Source organism: Tachysurus fulvidraco, chromosome 10, assembly GCF_022655615.1.
Source record: "Tachysurus fulvidraco isolate hzauxx_2018 chromosome 10, HZAU_PFXX_2.0, whole genome shotgun sequence".
Classification (NCBI taxonomy): Eukaryota; Metazoa; Chordata; class Actinopteri; order Siluriformes; family Bagridae; genus Tachysurus; species Tachysurus fulvidraco.
Genome location: NC_062527.1, coordinates 16,002,579 through 16,025,057, shown reverse-complemented (window position 1 = coordinate 16,025,057; position 22,479 = coordinate 16,002,579). Strand labels below are relative to the sequence as shown.

Sequence of the window (22,479 nt, the reverse complement as noted above, 5' to 3'; positions counted from 1 at the left end):
ATATCCTTCCTGGGGTGAGATGCCGGCGCTGGGCTATTCAATAGGCGGGTATTGAATAAATCTCTAGAATAAATTTAGTTCAGTCGGACACGGACCCTACAGTTATGAAGTGATGCGTGTCTGTTCCTTTCAGCACGACCTGCAGTCGCGGCACAGAGCAGGAGTCACGAGTGGCACAAGCAGTCTCACCAGTGAGACGCAGTGACTGACAGGAAGATGGCAGATGAGAATGATGTTCCTCAATCTTCAAACATGAATGGCATTAAAACAAGTAATCACACATCCCTCAAAGCCCTGCACCTACACCACTATTGTGAACTGTTTTGCTTTAGTTATGAGCACTTAAGTGAGTGTGATGTGATATAACTCTCGGATTTACCCATCTGAATGTAGAAAAAACCTACATGTGTGTCTTACGATGCAATGAAGTTGTTATGCCGTTTCAAAATACCGCACAAGTATATTTAAATGTTGTAAAAAAGCTTAATTGGGTGTCTTCTGGTGCAAAAATACAACATATGGGTGCCTATATTTTTGTGTCATCACACACATTGCATGCCAGATCTCTCCTGCCCCTCACATGGGGTGCTTTTACCAGTATATAAACTGGCCCTCATGACAAACTAATGGATTACCCCTGTGCTAGGCTATGATTATGATATGAATGAGTGGATCTGGTGAAGATGGGGCATTATTTAGATGCAGGAAGGGGCAGTTTATTAAAAAAAAAAAAGAAAAAAAAAAAGCAGCAGCTAATCAGAAAACAGGACAAACAAGACGAAGCAACGACACACGGAAACGGTGGAAGGAAATAAGTTCAAACCAAGAAAAAAAGACACCCCCAAATGTGTGAGTATTCAGAATCAGGTTATACACCTGCACTTTTATATCTGAGTATTCAGACAATGCAAAAAAAAAAAGGAGAGGCGGAGAAGCGTGCACCGCTGCTGTTAAACACAAGCATTGCTTTTAAGCCAGGAAAAAAAATGGGATAGAAAATACAGACTAAAAAAAAAAAAATCTTTATTTTGCTACATGAATAATTCATTCATCCATTTTCTACCGATTATCCGAACTTCTTGGGTCACGGGGAGCCTGTGCCTATCTCAGGCGTCATCAGGGATCGAGGCAGGATACACCCTGGACGGAGTGCCAACCCATCACAGGGCACACACACACTCATTCACTCACACACTCACACACTACGGACAATTTTCCAGAGATGCCAATCAACCTACCATGCATGTCTCTGGACCAGGGGAGGAAACCGGTGTACCCGGAGGAAACCCCCGAGGCACGGGGAGAACATGCAAACTCCACACACACAAGGTGGAGGCGGGAATCGAACCCCCAACCCTGGAGGTATGAGGCGAACGTGCTAACCACTAAGCCACCGTGCCCCCCCTCCACATGAATAATTCATCTCTGGATATATGGATTAATTTAACAATATGGCAATGATATCCTTGTTATTATGAATCTGATATCAACTGAATTAACGCCTGATCCAGCACATAGCATTCGTCAGAGCTTTCGTTCTCAGATATACTAACTCAAGGTCAAGAAATCATAATGTGTGTAAGATATAATGAGACACGTTTATTCATAAATGAATACAAAATTCATGTATTTACTAAAACCAATGTATTTCTTACTCATTTCTTAACATCAATTTCATTTATTAAATATATTATTGTACTTTAGCTCACAAAGTAGAGGCATTTGTCATGTTCGGTGTGTTTTATAGAGTCTGCTAGGAAACACGAAGGGTGAAAGAATTTTCTGTTCAATTATTTCTAATAGTATTTTTAATCATCTGTCTGAACCTGCCAATGGACTGCTTGTAGGCTCCTGTATTTAATTACCCTGTCGTTATTTATCATTACAGCTGATTTATGCACCAGAACAGACCTCAAGTGTAAGTGAACAGAGAGATGAATCATGTAGACAACACTGTCTCTTGCCTCTTATTTGAAGTGGTAACTAATTTTATATGCGATTCTTTTGACGACGGTGGGACGCACACACAGACACGCACACGTGAACATAGACAGGCATAGACCAAAACTGTATAATGAGTATGAAATTAAATACATAACCTTGGAGTTTGCATGTGTTCCTTTTGCTTTATGGGTTTCCTCCAGGTCCTCTGGTTTCCTCTACTAGTCCAAAAACCTGCGTTGTAGCTGAGTGTTTACATATTTAAACTGTCTGTAGTGTGTGAATGTGTGTGGTGTGAGACTGTGTCCCGATTGTGAGATTGTGGGGAAGTGGTGGCTCAGAGGTTAAGGCGCTGAGTCTCTGATTGGAAGATCGAGGTTCGAGCCTCTGAACTGCCGAGCTACTATTGTTGGGCCCCTTGTGCAAAGCCTCTAACCCTAACTGCTCCAGGGGCTCTGCACCGTGGCTGACCCTGCGCTCTTACCCCAGCTTCCTCATTAGCTGGGATATGTGAAAACCCACAGGTGGCCCTAACAGTTAAAGCTCAGGGTTCAAACCCCAGGACTGCCAAGCTGCCACTGTCGGGGCCTTGAGCAAGGCCCTTAACCCTCCCTGCTCCAGGGATGCTGTATCATGGCTGACCCTGTGCTCTTTTTTTCCAAAGCTGGGATATGTGAAGAAAGAAATTCATTGTGCTGTAATCTGTCCCTGTGCTCCCCGTGAAGTCTAAGTGTTATGTCAGTGCATACGAAATATGAACTGGCTACATTAAGCCTCTGGAAATCTCAAGAGGATGATGCATGATGGGACGCATTTTTGTGGCCAGAGCACAACGTCCCTGTGGAGGACAGTAGTGAGATACAGAACTAGAGCAATATTACCAACAATTGGATTAGCGCTGGGACCAACCTGCCAAATAAATATTGATAGATTTGGGTGGCTGATGCTGCTGCAAAGCATTCGAACCTTATTCTGTTGCCCGGAATGTGTCAGGAATCGCTTCCTTATCGCTCCGCGGCTGTGGGTCACCGTGCGCCGAATTATACTATTACAGTCTGAGAAAGGAGGTGACGGGAAGGGCTTTACGGAAATGAGCATGATAAATCCTGGAATAATATGAAATATTGGCTGTGTGCTCAATCCAATATTCCCCAGACAATTCTATATTTTAAGAGAAAGACTGCTGAGATTTTTCGAAAAGTAATTTCACCGCTCGCTCATGCCACTCAGAATGCTTAAAGCCACAACAGACAGCTGAAGTTTATGAACACAGAAAAGCTCGAGCGATATTAATTGCCGGTTTTGAGTCATGCAGCACAAGAGCGAGTCCGGCGCTTGGCCACTTTGTGGCCCTCGCTTCTATTATACATTATATCAATCAGACACCCTGGATTCATTAAGTTGGCTTATTCACCTGGACCCTGAGCTCATTACGGACTGCTCTGATGCCAGTCACAGCTAGAGCGGAGCCTTTATAGCCTTTACCTCACCCCCCCAACACCTTGTCACCCCTTCCCCCGTTCCCCAATGACGAGAGAACAGGAAAGCAATTCCTCATGCTCATGCAAGTAATCAGGTGCAAAGCCAAACTCCGAGGTATAAAGCAAGAGCTAACCCAAAGGAAAACTTACTTTGAAGGGTACAAGTGCCAGAGCGGAGACAACGAAGGTGTCTTTTTGAGCGTTTAACTGACAGACATGCCTCCTACTGAATGATGAGATATAGTTCTGGTTAATGGGAGTCAGGCTCTTAAGTAAAGACGGCTTCGGTTCTTGCAGCTCCAGCTCAAGACTATCGAGTGTAAAAGCGGCCATGTGTATGACAGGCCGGTCGTCTGTCTCCGAATTCGCAGTGACCCTGCCGCTGTGGGCAGCCTAGCGTGAGCTTAATTGAAAAAAAGAAAAAAAAAAACACGTTCATCTCCTACAGACACCTTGTTCCTTTGAGCTTTCACAAAATTAACTACTTTCTTTCCCTCACAGACTCGCTCGTTTGTTGACTGGCTCAATCGGACTGTCTGGGTTTGATCCCAGAGTCTCCTTTGTGCTGGACCTCGGAGAGGCCTACGCTGTGGTTTTCATTCATCTGTCCTGCGTTCAGGAAAAGCTCAGCGGTACAGTGAATCACTGGAAATAAATCATCATGTAAACAGAGGGGTCGACATTGCTAACAAGAAAAAGTCCTCGCAGGAAGGAATACAAAAAATAAATAAATAAAAAATAAAAAATAGTGGAGCCCATGCAAACTGATAAAACAAGTTCTGCTTCATCTAGTTGATATTAATCACCAATCTGAGCGAGTGTATAAGCTGAATGTAACGAATGTAAAGCCAACAACCTGCACTTATGAGCAAGCAAGCAAGAAAGCAAGCAAGAAGGAAAGAAAAGAAAGAAAAAAGAAAGAATGAAAGCAAGAAAGAAAGCAAGAAAGCAAGAAAGAAAGCAAGAAAAGAAAGAAAGAAAGAAAGAAAGAAAGAAAGAAAGAAAGAAAGAAAGAAAGAAGGAAAGAAAGAAAAGAACGGAAGCAAGAAAGAAAAAAGAAAGAAAGAACAAAAGCAAGAAAGAAAGCAAGAAAGAAAAGAAAGAAAGAATGAAAGCAAGAAAGAAAGAAAGAATGAAAGAAATAAATAAAGAAAGAAAGAACGAAAGAAAGAAATTAAAGAATAAAAGCAAGAAAGAAAGAACGAAAGAAAGAAAGAAAGAAAGAATACTACAATACTACTATTATTAATGACATAAAAATACTCTAAGACTAAATACAGTTAAGATTTTCGTGTAGCCCTGAATAGCTACATGTCATTAAAAGCATGTTATTGCTCCTACAAGATATTTCTGTCCATTTCAATTCCTTCAGGAATCTTACAGGAAGAATTCCAGAATATGAAATCAATCCTTATTAGAATCCTGTACAAGTTTCTTCCTAGAATCCGGAGGGTATTTCTGACAGTGGAACAAAGCAAAAAACAAACAAAACAAAAACAAACAAAAGCTAGTCGAGGGAAAGTTACTTCTAAAGCTCTTGACATTAATTTGGACATCAATTTGTCAAGCAATCGATGTCCAACGGTTAGCTTTCAGCACCTTTGTATAACTACTGGAAGTTGTACTGAAATGAGGATGCTTGAAGCGCTGATATAAATTATGCATATCTTATCTAGGAAACCCCATGGAACTAAAACTTAGCAAACTTTTCTTATTTAATTCACTGTGAGTCAGTCTTCCTCTCAGAACGCCGGCGCGACTGTTGGAACTATTCGTGTTGACGTGCGGCTCGAAACCCACGTTTTGACTCCTGGTTAGCAAAACGCATCCTGAAACTTGTCAAACTGCACCGATATCATCTCATATCTGCCCTCTGAATAGAAAAACTTTTAGCCATTCATTAGGAACAGAGAGAAGCTGTAGAGGCTAGTGAAGGTTTAGCTTTGTGCTTCTGATCAAACGTGAAACATGGATCTCCTGGGACGAGACGCTGTTATCGGGAGTCGCTCTCCTCACGCGGGCGATGACGGACTTATCAAGTGCAGAGCAGAAGCCGTGGCAGCAGAGTCACGTTTCCCAGCTGGAAAGTCAGAAAGTGGCTGTGGCGCTTGCTGTGACGGCGAGGTTGTGTACGTCTGTGACGTGTTCGGCTCTTACCTGCAGCTCTGCCTGTAGATCTGTAATCCTTGTACATCGCTTCTCTCACTGCAGCGCTCCTGTGAAAAGAAGAATACATTATCTAACAATCCAGCTCTCCTTTCCTACAGTAAAGCTGACACGCAATCTCGGCAGTTTCTTTTTATTTACGTTGACCTGAAATAATTCTCTGCTATTTTCGACAGAAACCTGACTCATTTCATCAGCCAGCGCAAGAGATTCAATAAAGTGCCCTTGAGCTTAGAAATGCAAAACTATTTGGCAGCAGCGATACTTTGTTCCTGCCAATAGTCATCTCTTTTCCCCCCTCACTTTGTTGCATCACTGCTTTCAAGATTACCGATCTGGGAATTTCAATCATGCATCTTCAGTAGGACTGTTATCCTGGTCAGGGCTGCCCTGGATCTCTGGAATTCTGGGAGCAAGACTGGAATACACTCTGGATATGACACCACTCACACACACACACACACACACACACACACACACACACACACACACACACACACTCGCTCACTCACTCTCTCACTCTCTCACTCATTCATTCACACACACACACACACACACACACACACACACACACACACACACACACACACACACACACTTACTGACACACACTCACTCGTGCACACTTACTGACACACACTCACTCGTGCACACTTACTGACACACTCACTCACACTACACATACACTCTCGCTCACTCACTCACTCTCTCACACAAACACTCTCATTCATTCACAGACACACACACACTTACTGACACACACTCACTGACGCACTCACTCACACTACACACATACACTCTTGCTCACTCACACAAACACTCTCATTCATTCACACACACACATACTGACACACACTCACGCACACTTACTGACACACTCACTCACACACACTCATACTACACACACTCTCGCTCACTCACTCACTCTCTCACAGAAACACTCTCAGTCATTCACACACACACTGACACACACTCACTCGCACACACTTACTGACACACTCACACTACACACACACTCTCGCTCACTCACTCACACTCTCACACAAACACTCTCATTCATTCATACACACTCACTGACACACACTTACTGACACACTCACTCGTGCACACTCACTCGTGCACACACACACACACACACACACAAATTCACAAACTCATTCAATACCATTCCCCTCATTGACAGCCAATGACTGCTTGAATAAGCCTTTATAAAAATATTATCAGGTATAAGGCATCATGAAGGCCCTATTTAGCCCTATGAAAAGGCCCTATGTAGCCCTGCTAAAGCTTAATAAAACTCAGTATAGTGCTATTCTATTTCACTTAACCAAAACTAAATCAATCGATTTCGAGCATGGCTGCTTTTAAAACACCTCAAACGCAGGGAAAGTCAGAGTTGAATTACCCATGGATACCTTACACAGTAAAAGCACAACCAGAGATGTTTTTGCTCCGAGGTCAGGGTTCAGCGCTGACTGCTTGCACTATAACAGGTCTGGGTGTCGAGCCGATGGATCGGCAAACTCCATGAAAGCATGTCGGAAATAAAACGTGTACAGTGGGCATATCCTTACGCCACCATGAGAGCCTTGTCTTCATACCAGCGTACTGTACGTGTGACCTACCGGTCAGTCTGAAGTCGCAGGGACGGACCTACAGCTGCTCTGTATCTGAGCTGATCTCCATAAAAAATCTAACCAAATCTATTAAAGACAGGTGAATTCTACAGGAAAGAATTCGATGTCCTGCCACTTTGCTACGTTTACGTGCATATCGTAATTAATCGGAGGCAATAAGGTAACCGTAATAGAAGACGCGTATTAATTAAGAACACAAGCTTGCCTTTTACCCTCGTAAAATATTCAATTAATCAGCACACGCCGAATTAAATTAACACGACATGGATCATGTTTCGTGTCATCTTGTACCTTCCTGTCAGCTTTCTCAAATCCAGGTATTAAAAATCTAACATACTGCTAAAATAAATAAATAAATAAAGAAAAAAACCCGACCATAAATCCTAAATAGCTCTGGTTATAATCTTGGGAGCACTTGTCAAATTAGCGAGCACATATGCTATGACCAGCCGGTTATCACGAGTACAGCGAAGCAGTAATTATAGCGCTAAACGTATAAGAGAGAGAGAAAGAGAGAGAGTCGAATAATGACCGGGATCGTTCATTACGGAGAAACGTTCCCCCGTGGAGCAAAGTAGCAGCTGCAGCTGTAGGTCAAGCTTTAGAATAACCGCAGTTCATCACTCCCTGTCGATCAATAAGGCCTGCTGATACACACTGACCTTAATCATAACCTGCACGTTAGTCCTTTTCACCTGAGCTCAAACGACTCGTAGGCAGAATGTTTGCTTCGTGGTTATTTTCTCGAGTGATCTTGCCCTAGTGTGAAGGGCGGGCGCCGAGCAGGACTCCCGCTCGCTTGCAGAGTGCTCGGCTTCTTTGCATAGATATCAGTTCCAGGTTTCTAAAGAGGTTACGCTCTAAACAAGTGCAACCGTTTGCTGATGTGTTCCTCAGAAGACCTTTAAATTTAAAGGAACGAATGGAAAAAATCCTGTAGAGGTCTGTGCAACCTCTTCGTTTCGGATGTACAGAAGAATGAGACGGAAGGACCATGAAGCAGAAAAGGACAGTCAATAAACCTTTATAAATCTTCTCTATAACCCGATCTAAAAGATAAATACAGATGAAGTCACAGGTTTACATATTCCTGGAAGAATCCTGGCAGACAATTGTACATATAAGCCACGAGACACGATAAAAACTGAATTAACAGTAATGAAAAAGTTTGAATGAATCAAATATTTATGTCTGCACGATTCTTTACCTTAGAATATGTTTAGTGTTTATATGTATAGTGAGAGTTCTTCATGAGTCCCTTGTTTGTCCTGAGCAGTTAAACTACACACTGTTCCTTCAGGTCCTAAACATCCCAGAACTTTAACTGCATTTCCAGAATCTTCTGCATATTTCACTCCTTTTCAACACTATGTGATTTTCGGATCCATTATTTTACACGACTATTAGGAAAAAAACTGCCATTGATGCTCAAGAAGGCAACATGATACATTAACAGCAGGGGGGTGTAAACTTTTAAACAGGATGATCAGTACAGCTTATTGTTATTTTCTCTTTTGAAAACAATCCGGGATGAATATTTAATAACTTCTGAAAGACAACACTAAAGGAAAAAAAAAAACAAAAACAAGATGTTTATACAAAATAACCATCCCGAAAGAGTTCAAAAGTTTACACCCCCCGTGGCTCATAATGCATCTTGTTGCCTTCTTGAGCATCAGTACATTAATGTTTGTATCTTTGTAATACGAGTCACTCAGTTGTCCTAAATGTAAAAACTTGGATCTCAGCATCATATAGCGAGTGAAAGGAGTGAAATATGCAGAAGGAATATGCTGGAAAAGGAACTTTTAGGACCTGGAGGATTTTCCTAAAGAACAGTGAGCAGTTTAACGGCTCGGAACGAACAAGGGACGCGTGGAGAACTTTCACAAAACATATAACCAGTCTTAGATCATCCAGGTAACATCTCAGAGGGTTAAGACTCGAGCGGATACAGATTTGAACTGGAACTAAATAAGCAAAGTCATTATCAGTGATGATAGGTGATGCAAGCTGCTTGCATACGAAGGTATTCCTGAGTGTGGAGCAGTGACGTGACGATACAGATGCTCACGCTGCACACATCTCTCACGGATACCTTCATACTGAACCCTGTGTGCTCGGGTTGGCCTGTTGGCCACTCTCAATGTCTCTAATAAAGGTACTGTTTATACGCAATAACTTTCATTGCTCTTAGCACTCAGCATTGCTATCAGGATTCAACATAAACAGAGCTGAATAAAAAAAAAACCCACAATAACACAAATCCCTACTAGAGCATACCCATATATCTATAGTGTGTTCAGTCTGAGAAATAACTGTATCGATGCATATCTCTCTCTCTTTCTCGAATATATATATATACACACACACACACACACACACAAACACACACACACACACAAGGTGATGGCTTAGGTGTTTATCAGACTGTACGCTTGCTCCGGACCCTGCAGCTTCACAGAGACAGCACTAGTTTATTATGCTAGCCATGTAATGTGTAAGAATGAGCACCAGAAAAAAAAACAAGACGCCCTAAGTACTGTAATCCCATATCAAGTAGACTCGCTCCTCTACACAGGATCCGCTAAACAATCACCCGTAGTACTCTGATACTCACACAAGTACTGTATATTTAGCATGTGTATTTTTTCCTTGTATTTTGGGGACAAGGTGTAAAGTCACCACTGGGTAGAGTGCAAAAGAGGGAAAGAGAAAGAAATGAGAGAAATTGAAGAGAAAAAAAATAGAAACCAATGAGTAAAAAAAAAAAATTGAGAGAGAGAGAGAGAGAGCAGTTTGGTGTTCATATACTGTATATAAAAGATAACACAGCTATACCACTGTTCAGTGCTCAAGGCTCTGTTCATTTTCTATAACAGCGGTCTGTTTCTGTAGTAACACCTTACACTGGGACACTCCCAGTAAACTAGTAAAAAAGTAAAAGTGTGTGAAAACTGTCGATAAATTGACGTTTCAAGAGACGCAAGTGTTGCCGTTTTCGGACGTGTTGGTCTCGCCTATAGGAGGATACACCGTACATTTCTAATTAGCAGATTGCTGCGGCATAAGGGGAATAAAACACACCGATCGGTTGATTATTTTCCTATAAATTATTTGATCTATTTCTGCACCTAGCCTTATTTTCAAGACAGTAGAGAGCAACTTTATATGGGTATGCACTATGAAAACACCACTGGGAAGTGAGTTGTAACCTGACATACGCATCTCTCCTAGCGATAATTAACACTTTATTCTTAATCTAGCTTCTGACGTTTATAAAAAAAAAAAGTGAAGTCTAAATTAATACAATACTCTGACAATATGTAGAAACTGCTCTTAATTAATCTCAGAGATAATGATGATGATGATGATGATGGGCTAATTTGCCGGTTACACTGACAATTTGAGCTGTCAAAAATTAATTGAGGCAATTAGAAATAATAATGGTCCTTAGTCGTAATAGAGAATAAGGTACGATGAGTTCTAAATGCGATATATGTGCGTGGATGAACCGCAGTCTTTCCAGGTCAACTGAATTTCCTCATGGCTGGTGAGAGTGTAAACTGGTAGCCCTGTTCTTTATTTTTAGCAGGATTAGAGTTGATGATTTATTTGTTTAAAAAAAAAAAAAGAAACCCACTAATTAAATGCTATAGCAACATCACACCTAAAACTCCGACTGAGGGAATTAGACACTTTACAAACATGACATTTTCAACTCCATTCACAATCGCTTATTCCTAGTGCTCAGGGTTGGCTAATTAAGTGGTTTCGATTAAAGTGTTTGCTTAACTGTAATGCATAAATGCACGAGGCAGCGGGGAAAACCGGAATGATATACGTGCACACGACATGAATTCGACATCAACTCCATACACACTTTTTTTTTTTTGCCCTGACATGTCTGACTCATTTACAGCAATAATAGTGGCTGACAAAATGCGGTTAAATATTTAGACGGAATCAGGCATTAATCTGAAGAAAGTAATAAAATATAGAGTACAGCACCCTGTGATAACTGCGCACGCAGGCTGTTAGATACGGCCCGAGAGACTGATTGTACACCGAGAGCTTCCTCCTAAACCTAAAAACACGTTCTTCAATCGTGTTTTTTCATAAAAGCCAAACCTTTCCATGAAATCTCAGTCTGATCATGATGGTCAGTGGACTTAAAAGTGTCTCTCCGGCCCCAGGAGAGCTTTTACCGTGTTTATGAGCACCGTTCCGTTTCCACTCTCTCTACAAATTCCCCTTAGGCCTTTCCTATAAAAGCTACGCAATAAAATCTAGAGCAAGGCACTTTAGCTGGTTCGTTCCCGTGTGTTACTCTAAAGACGCACAGATTACATGGCTGTTAATGTAAGCCTGGCGTAAGAATGACAAACTGCCAAGCCTTTTATTTAGAAAACATTGCATGGTTAGACGTCTCTGTGGATTCTTCCATCATAATGGTCTTATTAAAGGAACCATGCTGGTTTTGATGGTTAAAGCCCATTTCAAGGTTTTTATTATGTATCGTTATTTTTCTTTCACCAAATCTCGCTTTATAACGAGGCGCATTATGGCATTATGCGTTTGAACTTTATCTTTTTCTTGAAGCTAACGGATATAGAAACTCAGACTAGCCTATTGCTTGAACCCAAATTAAAGGAGTTACACAGATCTGAAAATGTATCCTTGGAAATCTTCCAGTCATTTATTTATTGAATTATCTAAATTACTAAAATGCATTATACTGTTATTTACACTGGACTTAATGTCAGTCTAAACCCTGCTTTTATCCCTATTTCACACATGTGAAGATGAAGCAGGATTGCCAAAGCGAAGAGGTACAGTAAACCGTTAATTAAAGCCACCATGCAAATAGTTAACCTTAATCAAGGTTTTAATAACGTACAGTGTGAAACGTCAGATTTTGAAGGGCCAGGACTAACTGTTAACCCTGAGCAAAGTATTAGCAGTGTGCTAAAACATCAGACATAACCCAAGATCCTGTTTAGCTGGTTTCTGCAATCACAGAAGATGAACTATTTGAGGTGTGAAAAGCGATAATTCTCATCACACCCACCATGGGAGCATTTCTGTAGCGGTGCTATACATCTGTGCCTCAGTTTGCATCTTTGAATCTGCAAAATAATTCGACCTGCATCTTAAAACACATGGCAGATTCGGTTCACTTCCTGTAGTGAATCGATTCAGAGTCGACTTCGTGCTGGAGTTGACACGTAAGCGGACCGAGACGGCCGGTGTGACTGCTGTGATCTGACTTGAACAAAAATTCGCACCACAGATTAAACCAATTAAACCCTACATATGTTATAGTGTCCTTATGTATATTTATTTCTTTACTTTCTTTGTCAAACTCACAAATGTTTTATTCCCAGAAAGAAACTGAATGCCTTCTGTGTAAAAAGACGGTGCACTCCAACTGCAGTTATTATCTTCATATGTCACTGTCATAGCAACAACAAGCAGGAGCGCTTGAAAGGGCAGGCAGCACACCAGAAAAGTGTTAAATGATAGGATTTCCAAACATGCAGCTTCTCATCAAATACACCAACACCCGCACCAACTGTTCTGACATTATTAAAGGTGGAGTGAACACGCTGGTTATACTGCTGCACTAAAATATAAATCGACATGTCACATGCCATGTCATGTTTTATTCTAATTATTTATCCATTTATTTATTTGTTTATTTGTTTATTTATTTAACATTAGGCATGTGTTAATCAGGGAGATACACCACCATTCCAAAGCACCGGCACCTAAAACCCAGAGGCGACATGATAAATGAACTATTCTGAAATTATCAGGTTATTTTAGTGACTATTATCACGTTAGCAAGTACAAGGACAAACTATGCGAATGGCGAGACAATATTCTTGCAAAGTATCGCTATATTTAGAAGAAGTGACAGGAACAATGGGTGCTAAGATAAATCAAGTTTCACTCCTCATTACCGCATATGCAATGACACTGAATAGTAGTAATTTAGCACAGGAAAAGTTTGTGTCATTTTTATTTATTTATTTATTTATTTATTTATTTATTTATTTATTTATTTATTTATTTTAATCTATACAGACACTAAGATTTTTTTTCTCATCTTCGAGCAGCTTTGTGTTTATTATTTTTTTCCATGTGATTCCACTGCTCTTGAAATCATACCAAAAGCCCAGGAAGAAAAAAAAAGCCATTGGTATGGCCTGTTTTTTTTTTTTTGACACTTCCGCCAGTTGAACAGAACCTGCACCTCCCCTGGGTCTGAGAGCTGCAGCAGAAACAGGACTGCCAGACGGATGGTGGTGTACGCCGTGCCCAGACAGCCAAGGCAATCTCCACAACAGCTTATGTAATAATGCAGCCGAGGGCATCAAATACATCTGCTTTTGACTTTGTTGTTCAAATATTGTGAAAAACGCTGTTTATGTGAGAAGATGGGTTGGGTAGCATGGTGGAATTATACCATATGATATATATTCTGTAATGTGTATATTATCATTATCATCATTGCAATTGATAAAACAAAGGTTGTAAGAATTTAAACGTCCCAAAAATTCATGCAGCATCTTTACCAATGAGCCACAGGAGTTAGTACAGAAATGTACTTTTGTTCAACAAAAAAGTAGATAAGTAAGTAAGGTAATCTTATAAGTATTAAATAAGCAAGGTAAGTAACCATGTAAGTAAGAAAGTAAAGTAAGTAAAAAAAAATATATAATCAAGTAGGTAAATAAGTTAGTTAAGTATCCATGTAAATTAGAAATCAAGTAAGAATGCAAGGTAGGTAACGATTTAAATTAAAAAGAAAGTAGGTAGGGAAGTAGGAAAATAAGGAAGTTCAGTAACTATGTATGAAGGTTAGTAAGAAAGTAAGTAGGGAAATAAGTAAGGTAAATGTGTATGCAAGTAAGAAAGCTAATAGGTAAGAAGTAAGATCGTTTCCTTAAGTAAATATGCAAATCGAGTAAATAGGGCACGTAAGAAACTGAGTACTGTGGGTAAGTAAATAGTTAAAGTAAGGATGGGTATGTGAGTACGCTGAGTCAAGTAAGGAAGTAGGTAAGTAGAAAAGTAAGTACTGTAGCTACTTGTGAAAAGGTAAGTAAGTATTTAAGTACAGATTCGGTACAGTAAGAAAAGTAAAGTAGGTAAATTGTTAAGAAAAGTGAATTTAAAAATAAGAAAGTAAGCAAGCAAATAGATAAAGAAGAGATAAGAAAAGGTACTGAAGCACACATCAGAACTATTATATAGATAGATAGATAGATAGATAGATAGATAGATAGATAGATAGATAGATAGATAGATAGATAGATAGATAGATAGATAGATAGACAGACAGACAGACAGACAGACAGACAGACAAGTTTAAAAAGACAATATGTGTAACACCGAATCCAAAAATCTGCTTTTTAAAAAATAATTCTCATTTACTTTTTCCAAGTAGACATTTAACCCAGAATATTTCAGTAAGCATTATGTATGAGCTCAGTTTATTGTGCCACAAAATAAGCTCCACAACTTTGGGTCTGTCATGACCACTATGAAAATTCCTAGAGAATGATATGGCACCTGGGAACCTGGATGAAAAACTAAAACTGCTTCAGTGATGTGAAGAATGTACAAAATACTATGGTATATTTTCACTGGTTTGTCTACAGGTTTGTCTACAGTCACAACACACTAAGAATCTAACAACAACTCCAGACTCAGTTACTGAAACCAAGTTAGAAACTTGCAGCTAGTTAGCTGGCCATCTAACTTAGTTAATGTGAACGATGGATTTGTGATGATGTCACATGGTGAGTCTTGGACCAAATATGCAAAATATCGCAGCTTGTGTTTGTTTCTACAATTGCAAAATTGTGAAATCAATGAAGGACTGATTATACAAATAAAACTGAATTGGAAGTGGTTTCTAGGTAAACCTGACGCTTGTCTATGATTGCGACATCAAAATAATAATAATAATAATAATAATAATAATAATAATAATAATAATAATAATAAAAGTGATAAAAGTCATGTACTATGAGCAATACAGCAATTGTGAGATTGTGTAGCATCAGCATGCTCGTTGTATTTTCTTTACTTTCCTGCCCTGGCTTTCCCAAGTTCATCACTCCACATCTCTTATTTTCATCAAACTTATCTCGGGAGGAAAATTCACAACAGGCAATGCAGATGGCAATTTCTAAGCAATAAAATTTGGTTTCAGGGACAATATGGTACCATAAGACAGCAAACCAGTTCTCCAAACAGAGAGCAATTTCCAAAAAGTGTACTTTATACAGAAACATGGCTGTGTTATTTAAGATTGTGCCAAGAACCAGAGGACTCGTGTATAACAACCATATGCATGAGTTGCCTTGGATACAGTGCCAATATACAAAGACTGAGGAAGGGATTCCCGGCAGTCTCTAATGGGCTAACCCTTTCATTTTTGGCAAATGGGCAAACCCATGTGTTTGACAGATTGAAAACCTGGCACCATGCGAGGACACTGAATTTTACTATGATCGAAAACAAGTACATCTCAATAAATCTAGTAATAAATGCAGCCAGAGGGACTTGGTGCTTGACTATGTTGAATATCGATGTTCAACGTTTGTCAGAATGTTCCGTTTTATTAGATCGAGTGCTTTTGACTGCAACCGCCCTAGATTTGCTGGGAATAAAAAACGGATTTAAAAGTAACAAAAACACATAGTATTAATGTGAAGTGAATAAACTGGCAATAAGAACATCACGACTATCACCAGACAGACAGGATCATGGAAACACTTGAACCTATGAATAATTCAAACCTGTTGAACACAAGCGAATGCTTACTTGATTTCAATTTTCCTTCAAGCCGGCATTGGACTGGCAATTACTCTGCACTGACACACCGAAGATGTTTCCTTAATGACTGGGTGAAAACTGTAATTATACCTGCCACAGAGAGTGAAGCCTTTGACATCGCAATAAATAAATAAATAAATAAATAAATAAATAAATAAATAGATAAATAATATATAAAAAATCTAGAATAAAAAAATTATATATATATATATTTATATGATCAAAGCAAACTTCTTTTAAGTCTAGTTAGATGTTCGCAATGTGATTATATGAAGCATCATCAGGGCAAGCATGTGCCAGAGAAATGTGGGGAATCAACACAAAACGCCAAAGAAAATCTTGAAAGACTTAAAGGAGACAAACGTGTCAATTAAAACAAGAAAATATCACCTAGCTTTCTAGGTCATTGTGTGGCTAAAAATCTATTTAAAAATTGAAACCAGGAGCAAACTCTGTGCATGTAGGAATGACACTATTTTTTTTTCTTGTTCTTCATCATCACTTAAGCTATCATAATTCCCCACCAGACATAAAAAAAATCAGGTTGTCATTTAACCAGGAAACCAGAAAAAGAGCGAAGCCCTCAAGATTTTTCCATAAACATTTCCTATGAGAAAGCTTCACCATATGAACAATTACACACTTAAAATACCTTCATACATTTCCCTGTGAAAGGTGTTACTCTAGAAACCTATGACATTAGCTGCAGAAAATGAATCGACTTTTTCAGATCGATCGCATTTAGAACTCAAAATTCGACGGCTCTGTTGTATTAATTCATTCGGCAAAGTTAAGTAGTCACGTTGTTTATTAAGCCTTATGCTACGCTGTTACCGACATGTTCCAGTTTTAGTGGTGAAAAATGGTTAAATAGCATTTTGACAGCACTTGCAAACATCATGTGTGAAAGTGTGGGAAGAATAAAATAAAAAAAAAAAAAAAAAAAAACAACAGTAGGGGGAGTAGGCGCAGAAAAATGAGCATTCATAGCCTTAAGCTATATATCAAGTTTGCCCCCTCTAGCTCAAAAAGGGGGTTGAGGAAGAATCTAAAATATAGATATACTGCTGGCAGGTTTGTATGGATACTCTAGGAGATGAATGATAGAACTCGAGAAAAGAAAGAAAAGGACAGAAGGCAGCAGCTGTCAGTGACGGGATTGTGGGCCAACGGCATGAAACGGTTTGATCTCTCTGTGGAAGCTTGGAGAAACGCCATACTAATGAAACGAGGAGGGAAAGTTAGACACTAATGACTCAAAGAGAAATGTAGGAAAATGTTTGCTTTGGGCAGACATAAGGATGAAAGAAGAAATGCAAAAGAGGCACACTGACACCCAAAATACATTAGATTTGTGACAGTTGCACTTTGCTTTCGAGCTCATTGCTGATGGCAGAAATCCAGTGAAGTCCCACCCTTTTAACAAGACTCTTAAATGTTAACTTTGTCCATGTCGTGGATTGTGTGCAAGTTAAATGTAGCCAAATTACTCACACTCATTCACTCATTTTCTACCACTTATCCGAACTACCTCGGGTCACGGGGAGCCTGTGCCTATCTCAGGCGTCATCGGACATCAAGGCAGGATACACCCTGGACGGAGTGCCAACCCATCACAGGGCACACACACACACACAGACACACAGACACACACACAGACAATTTTCCAGAGATGCCAATCAACCTACCATGCATGTCTTCGGACCGGGGGAGGAAACCGGAGTACCCAGAGGAAACCCCCGAGGCACGGGGAGAACATGCAAACTCCACACACACAAGGCGGAGGCGGGAATCAAACCCCGACCCTGGAGGTGTGAGGCAAACGTGCTAACCACTAAGCCACCGTGCCCCCCTTGAGCCAAATTATCAATGTAAAAGGATGCCATAATATATTCTGTACAGTCAAAAGTCTTGCAGTGACCCCCAGATGTGGTTCTTCCACAAAAAACATTCTAGACAATGCTGCTTGAAATCATAAGTGCCTAGAATGCCTTTGTATGCTACAGCCTTACAATTTCCATTCACTGGAACTAAGAGGTGATTTGCTTTCCATATCCCTTCTATATAGTTTAGGAAGCTGTGGTCAGGGTGCAGGGTCATGTTACAGCATCCTGGAGCACATGATGTTAAGGGCCTTGGTCAAGGTCCCAACACTGGCAGCTTGGAGGTCCTGGGGCTTAAACCATGACCTTCAACCCAGGGCCTTAACTCACAGTTCCTATCTCACTGATTCTCCTGTAGCTGAATGATCACAAAACCCCACATGCCCCAACAACCAGTGAAACCCCTTCCCAGAAGAGCAGGTGTCCTGATCAAGTGTCCATATAGTATACACAGTATGTAAATCATACCTTTATTTGCAATTAGTCACTAAGCTGTCTATCTTTTACAAAATAAAAGACATCATTAAAAAAAATTATGTCTTTTACAAAATAAAAGACATCATTAAAAAAAATGAAGCCTACAATCCTCCTTAAACTCAGTGTCCAAATCGAAGAAGATCTAATTAAGCTACAGCGAAAGCAGCAGTGAGAAATCTTGCTGTAATGCATAGCTGTGACTTGACATTTAAATCCCACACTAATAATGTCAATGCATCATTTCCCATTCAAGAAACACAGCACAATTTAAACCTCATATTCCATGAAGATAATGATGATGATGATGCTGATGATGATGAGAAGCTGAGTCATGCTTTTACCCTGTCTCTGTAATATTGGTAATATTTGTTTTAGTGGCACAGGTAAAGCGGGTTAATCCCTTATGAAAGGAAAGCATATTAGCACATACATTAACATCGCTGCACTATAAATGCTTCTATAGGTGTTCTAGCTTCTGCATGGAGAAGACATCTTGACAGACTACGTTACAAATAGTTTTAATATCTTGCGCTGCCTTGCCGAACAGCTCGAGACTTATGCACATGGAAAGTTATGAAATTCTGGCACACAGTACGCTACCTAAAATAATATGCGAATATGCCAAGCTTCACTTTAACGGTGCGAAACGATTACCACCTTATTGGGTTTGTTATAATAAGGTCATATTGTATTAGATTCTATTTATATTATATGCCTTTGAGACTTACTCATTTATTTCCACATTACGCGGTATTAAACGATGACATAACTGTTAACGGAGTAGGCTGTACGTCTAAACTCCGATTTGTGATGGAGCTGTGCGTTTCATATTCTCTTCCCATCTCACTGTTTAGCCCACAGCCACCCTCCCTACCTCTACACGGTGGAAAAGTTTACTTGCAGCCAGGCATTAATAATTCATCGCTTGCAGTGGACCCGATGAATACCAATTCCCTCATATTGCGATGCACTATCATCAAGGCTGATTGTGGCATCTAAGGTCATTAACTTCATCTTTGGCAATGTGCCTGCACATTCAAATGACCGGCACAGACTGCTGACACCAAGGTTACACGATGCAGCGTCTTCGCCACCCAGAGCCATAGTGAGCGGGAAAAAAAAAAGGAAATCTCATCGTAGAGTTCAAACGCTTTTTTGCTTCAGACTTTGCCCTTTGCCCTCTGCAAACATGAACTGTGGTTTGCGCTGGGCAAAAAAGAAAATTACTTTTGCAGAATGTTGCCCACAAGGTACCGTACCAATAACGCTGAATACATATTTGAGAAAGAAGGTAAAATCCGAACAACGAACAATAAACTGTAACATTTAAATGCACACACTGAGCATTTTGTGTTTTTGAGCTAAATATCTGCTTGAACACACTTCCCGGCTCATCGGCTCGGCCGTTTCTACTCATAACGCGTCATAACGCTGCAAATTCATTTTGTATGACACAAACGGTTAGCATCAAATCTGTACATGACAGCAGTATTTCTGAGTGCGTCGCAGTCACGCCTGGGGATCGTTTGTGAAAATTACAGCTGTAATTATGGCAAAGTTCCCAATGGCAAGTAAATCAAATCTCGGTTCAGAGGATTGATTAGATTTTTATTAGAATTATGAAAAGATCCTAGATTAATGCCATAACAAACAAGCGCAAAGTTTGTTTTTACATCGTAGGGAAAGTAAACATGATCTTAAGTCTGAAGAAAGAAGAAAGAAAAAAAAAGACAAAAAAACGGAGATTTTGAGAAATAACGGTTTCTGATGGCGCCGCAGCATACAAAGGTTTGATGCTCACATACAGAGAGAAATGGATAAAAGTGTTAACAAGAGAAAAAAAGGAAGAAAGAAAGAAAGAAAGAAAGAACGCAAGAAAGAAAGAAAGAAAGAAAGAAAGAAAGAAAGAAAGAAAGAAAGAAAGAAAGAACGCTTCTTCTTTGAGTTATTGACTGACTGCTTGGTTCTTGTATATTTCCAGAGTGAACCGCATGCCACCTCCTCCCTCACTCTTCTGCTGTACAGCTAAATCAAGACATTATACATCACAGAGACTGAATGAGGTTTGTTACAAAATCCGAGGCAGGCTTTTCATGCCAATTAAGTCATGGAGTCTAAAAGCACACTGTGTCTCTGAATCACACGTTGAATCATCACCAATATCCTGCATCTGGATTATTTGGATATTCACCGCTGGATAACGCTTTTTTTTTTTTTTCCTCCAAATATAGCTGAAATTTCGGCTTACAGAACACCTTGATGTAAAATAAAACTGCTCCTGTAAGACTGTAGCTAAAACACCGTGTACACGGCTATATTTTTAAATAGATCTTTTTTTAAAGGTTTAATTTAAAGCTCTTCAATTTTAACCCACCACAAAAGCTCAGAAAGAAATAATATACTATTGTACAAGCATTCACACACAACACAAACCTTAGCACACAAGTTGTTTCTATTTCCTCATTGTTAGTTCATCATAGGTTCTGATTGTAATGCTGAGCCCATTTAAGGGTTAAACTCGAGATGCGCCCATGGCTTACAGAATAATTGACTGCCTGACTCAGAATAGCCGTTGGTGCTGACAGCATATAGCTTCCACTTTCTTTAACGGTTTTATTTTTTTTCTTTCCAAAGCTTCAAAGGCTTTCTAACTTACTGGAACAAACAAAAAGCCACTACATATGTGAGTGTGGGGGCAGCTGGACCAGCTGTGTGTGGGTCACAGCAGCATATGCACTGCTAAATATTAATAGCTGACTTTCCACTGAGAAACTTTAGTTTAGGAACTCTGGTCTGGAACCGAAACAAAAGGCCCTCGGTTCGTAGTATGATGCCATTGTAATGTCTGGGTGTCAAACTTATAACCGCTGAGGCCACATGGAACATTTTAAACACTACATTCTAAAACTCAAAATATAGATTACCTTTTATAGAGACTATTGCCCACTATATGAGCATTAGCACTAGCAAATTAGGATTGAACAGATTCAAATGCGTCTTCTATTTAAGTCAACAGTCAAGAACCTGTGATTGGGTTCTCTCTGAATCAGCAGAATGAACCCTCTGCATACTCACTTGGACTGAAGTGGTTAGCCACTTGTACCCCGATAATCACTGCTTAGACTCTAATGATCACTGCTTGACCCCTGATGAGCACCCACTTGGACCCCTATGATTACTGCTTAGACCCTAATTATCACTTGTTTAGATCCCATTTTCAAAACGCACTTGGACAATGACCAATCAATTGGGCCTTAATGATTAAAGCTTGAACATCGCATCTGATATTCCGACGATGACTCATCAGATGATGACTGATGATTTATACCCCAATGACCACCACTTGATTACTGCTTAGACTGTAATTATTTCCTGTTTGGATCACATTATTAACACCCACTTGGACAATGATCCATCAACTGGACAATGCCTGGACCTTGATGATTACAGCTTGGACTCAACTGAACACCCACCTGGACCCTAATGATCACAAATTGGACCCTAGTGAACATCACTTGAACCCTGGTGATTTGGATCTTAATGACCACAACTTGGACCCCGATAATCATTACTTGTACCCCAATGATTACCGCTTAGACTGCAATTATTTCCATTTGGATCCAATTTTTAACATACACTTGGACAAAAATCATTGAAGTGGACTCTGATACAGACTGCTTGGACCTTGATGAATTCCAACTAGACCCAAATGAACACCCACCTGGACCCCAGTAATCACCACTTGAACTGAATGCTCACAAACACCCGAGTGGACCCGGATAATTTGGTCCTCAATGAACATTACTTGACCCTGATAAACACTTATAGAGTTTAATTGTCTATGCAGACAACATTTAATTGTAAAGTATTTCACATTAAGGCTATAGACGCACCTCCTGCTGCACTACTGACCTCAGCCAAGGCCTGACGTGGTGTCAGCAGACCTATTTTTACTAAGCAGATTGTTTGGCATAAATAGATTACAGCGATAATTGATAAAAGTTTTTTTTCTATGGACTTAATAATAAATGTATAATTTTT

General features: G+C 39.9%; 1 protein-coding gene across 12 annotated transcripts in view; it reads right to left on the bottom strand.

Moving 5' to 3' along the window:
- enox2 (ecto-NOX disulfide-thiol exchanger 2) overlaps nt 1–22,479 on the bottom strand; it is a 248,762-nt gene that overhangs the window by 193,711 nt on the left and 32,572 nt on the right. For all 12 annotated transcript variants that reach the window (XM_047819522.1, XM_047819519.1, XM_027165137.2 and 9 more), the window contains one exon: nt 5,580–5,638. In XM_047819522.1, coding sequence (XP_047675478.1) covers nt 5,580–5,616 — 37 coding nt within the window. In that variant the 5' untranslated portion in view covers nt 5,617–5,638. The remainder of the gene's footprint in view (nt 1–5,579; nt 5,639–22,479) is intronic.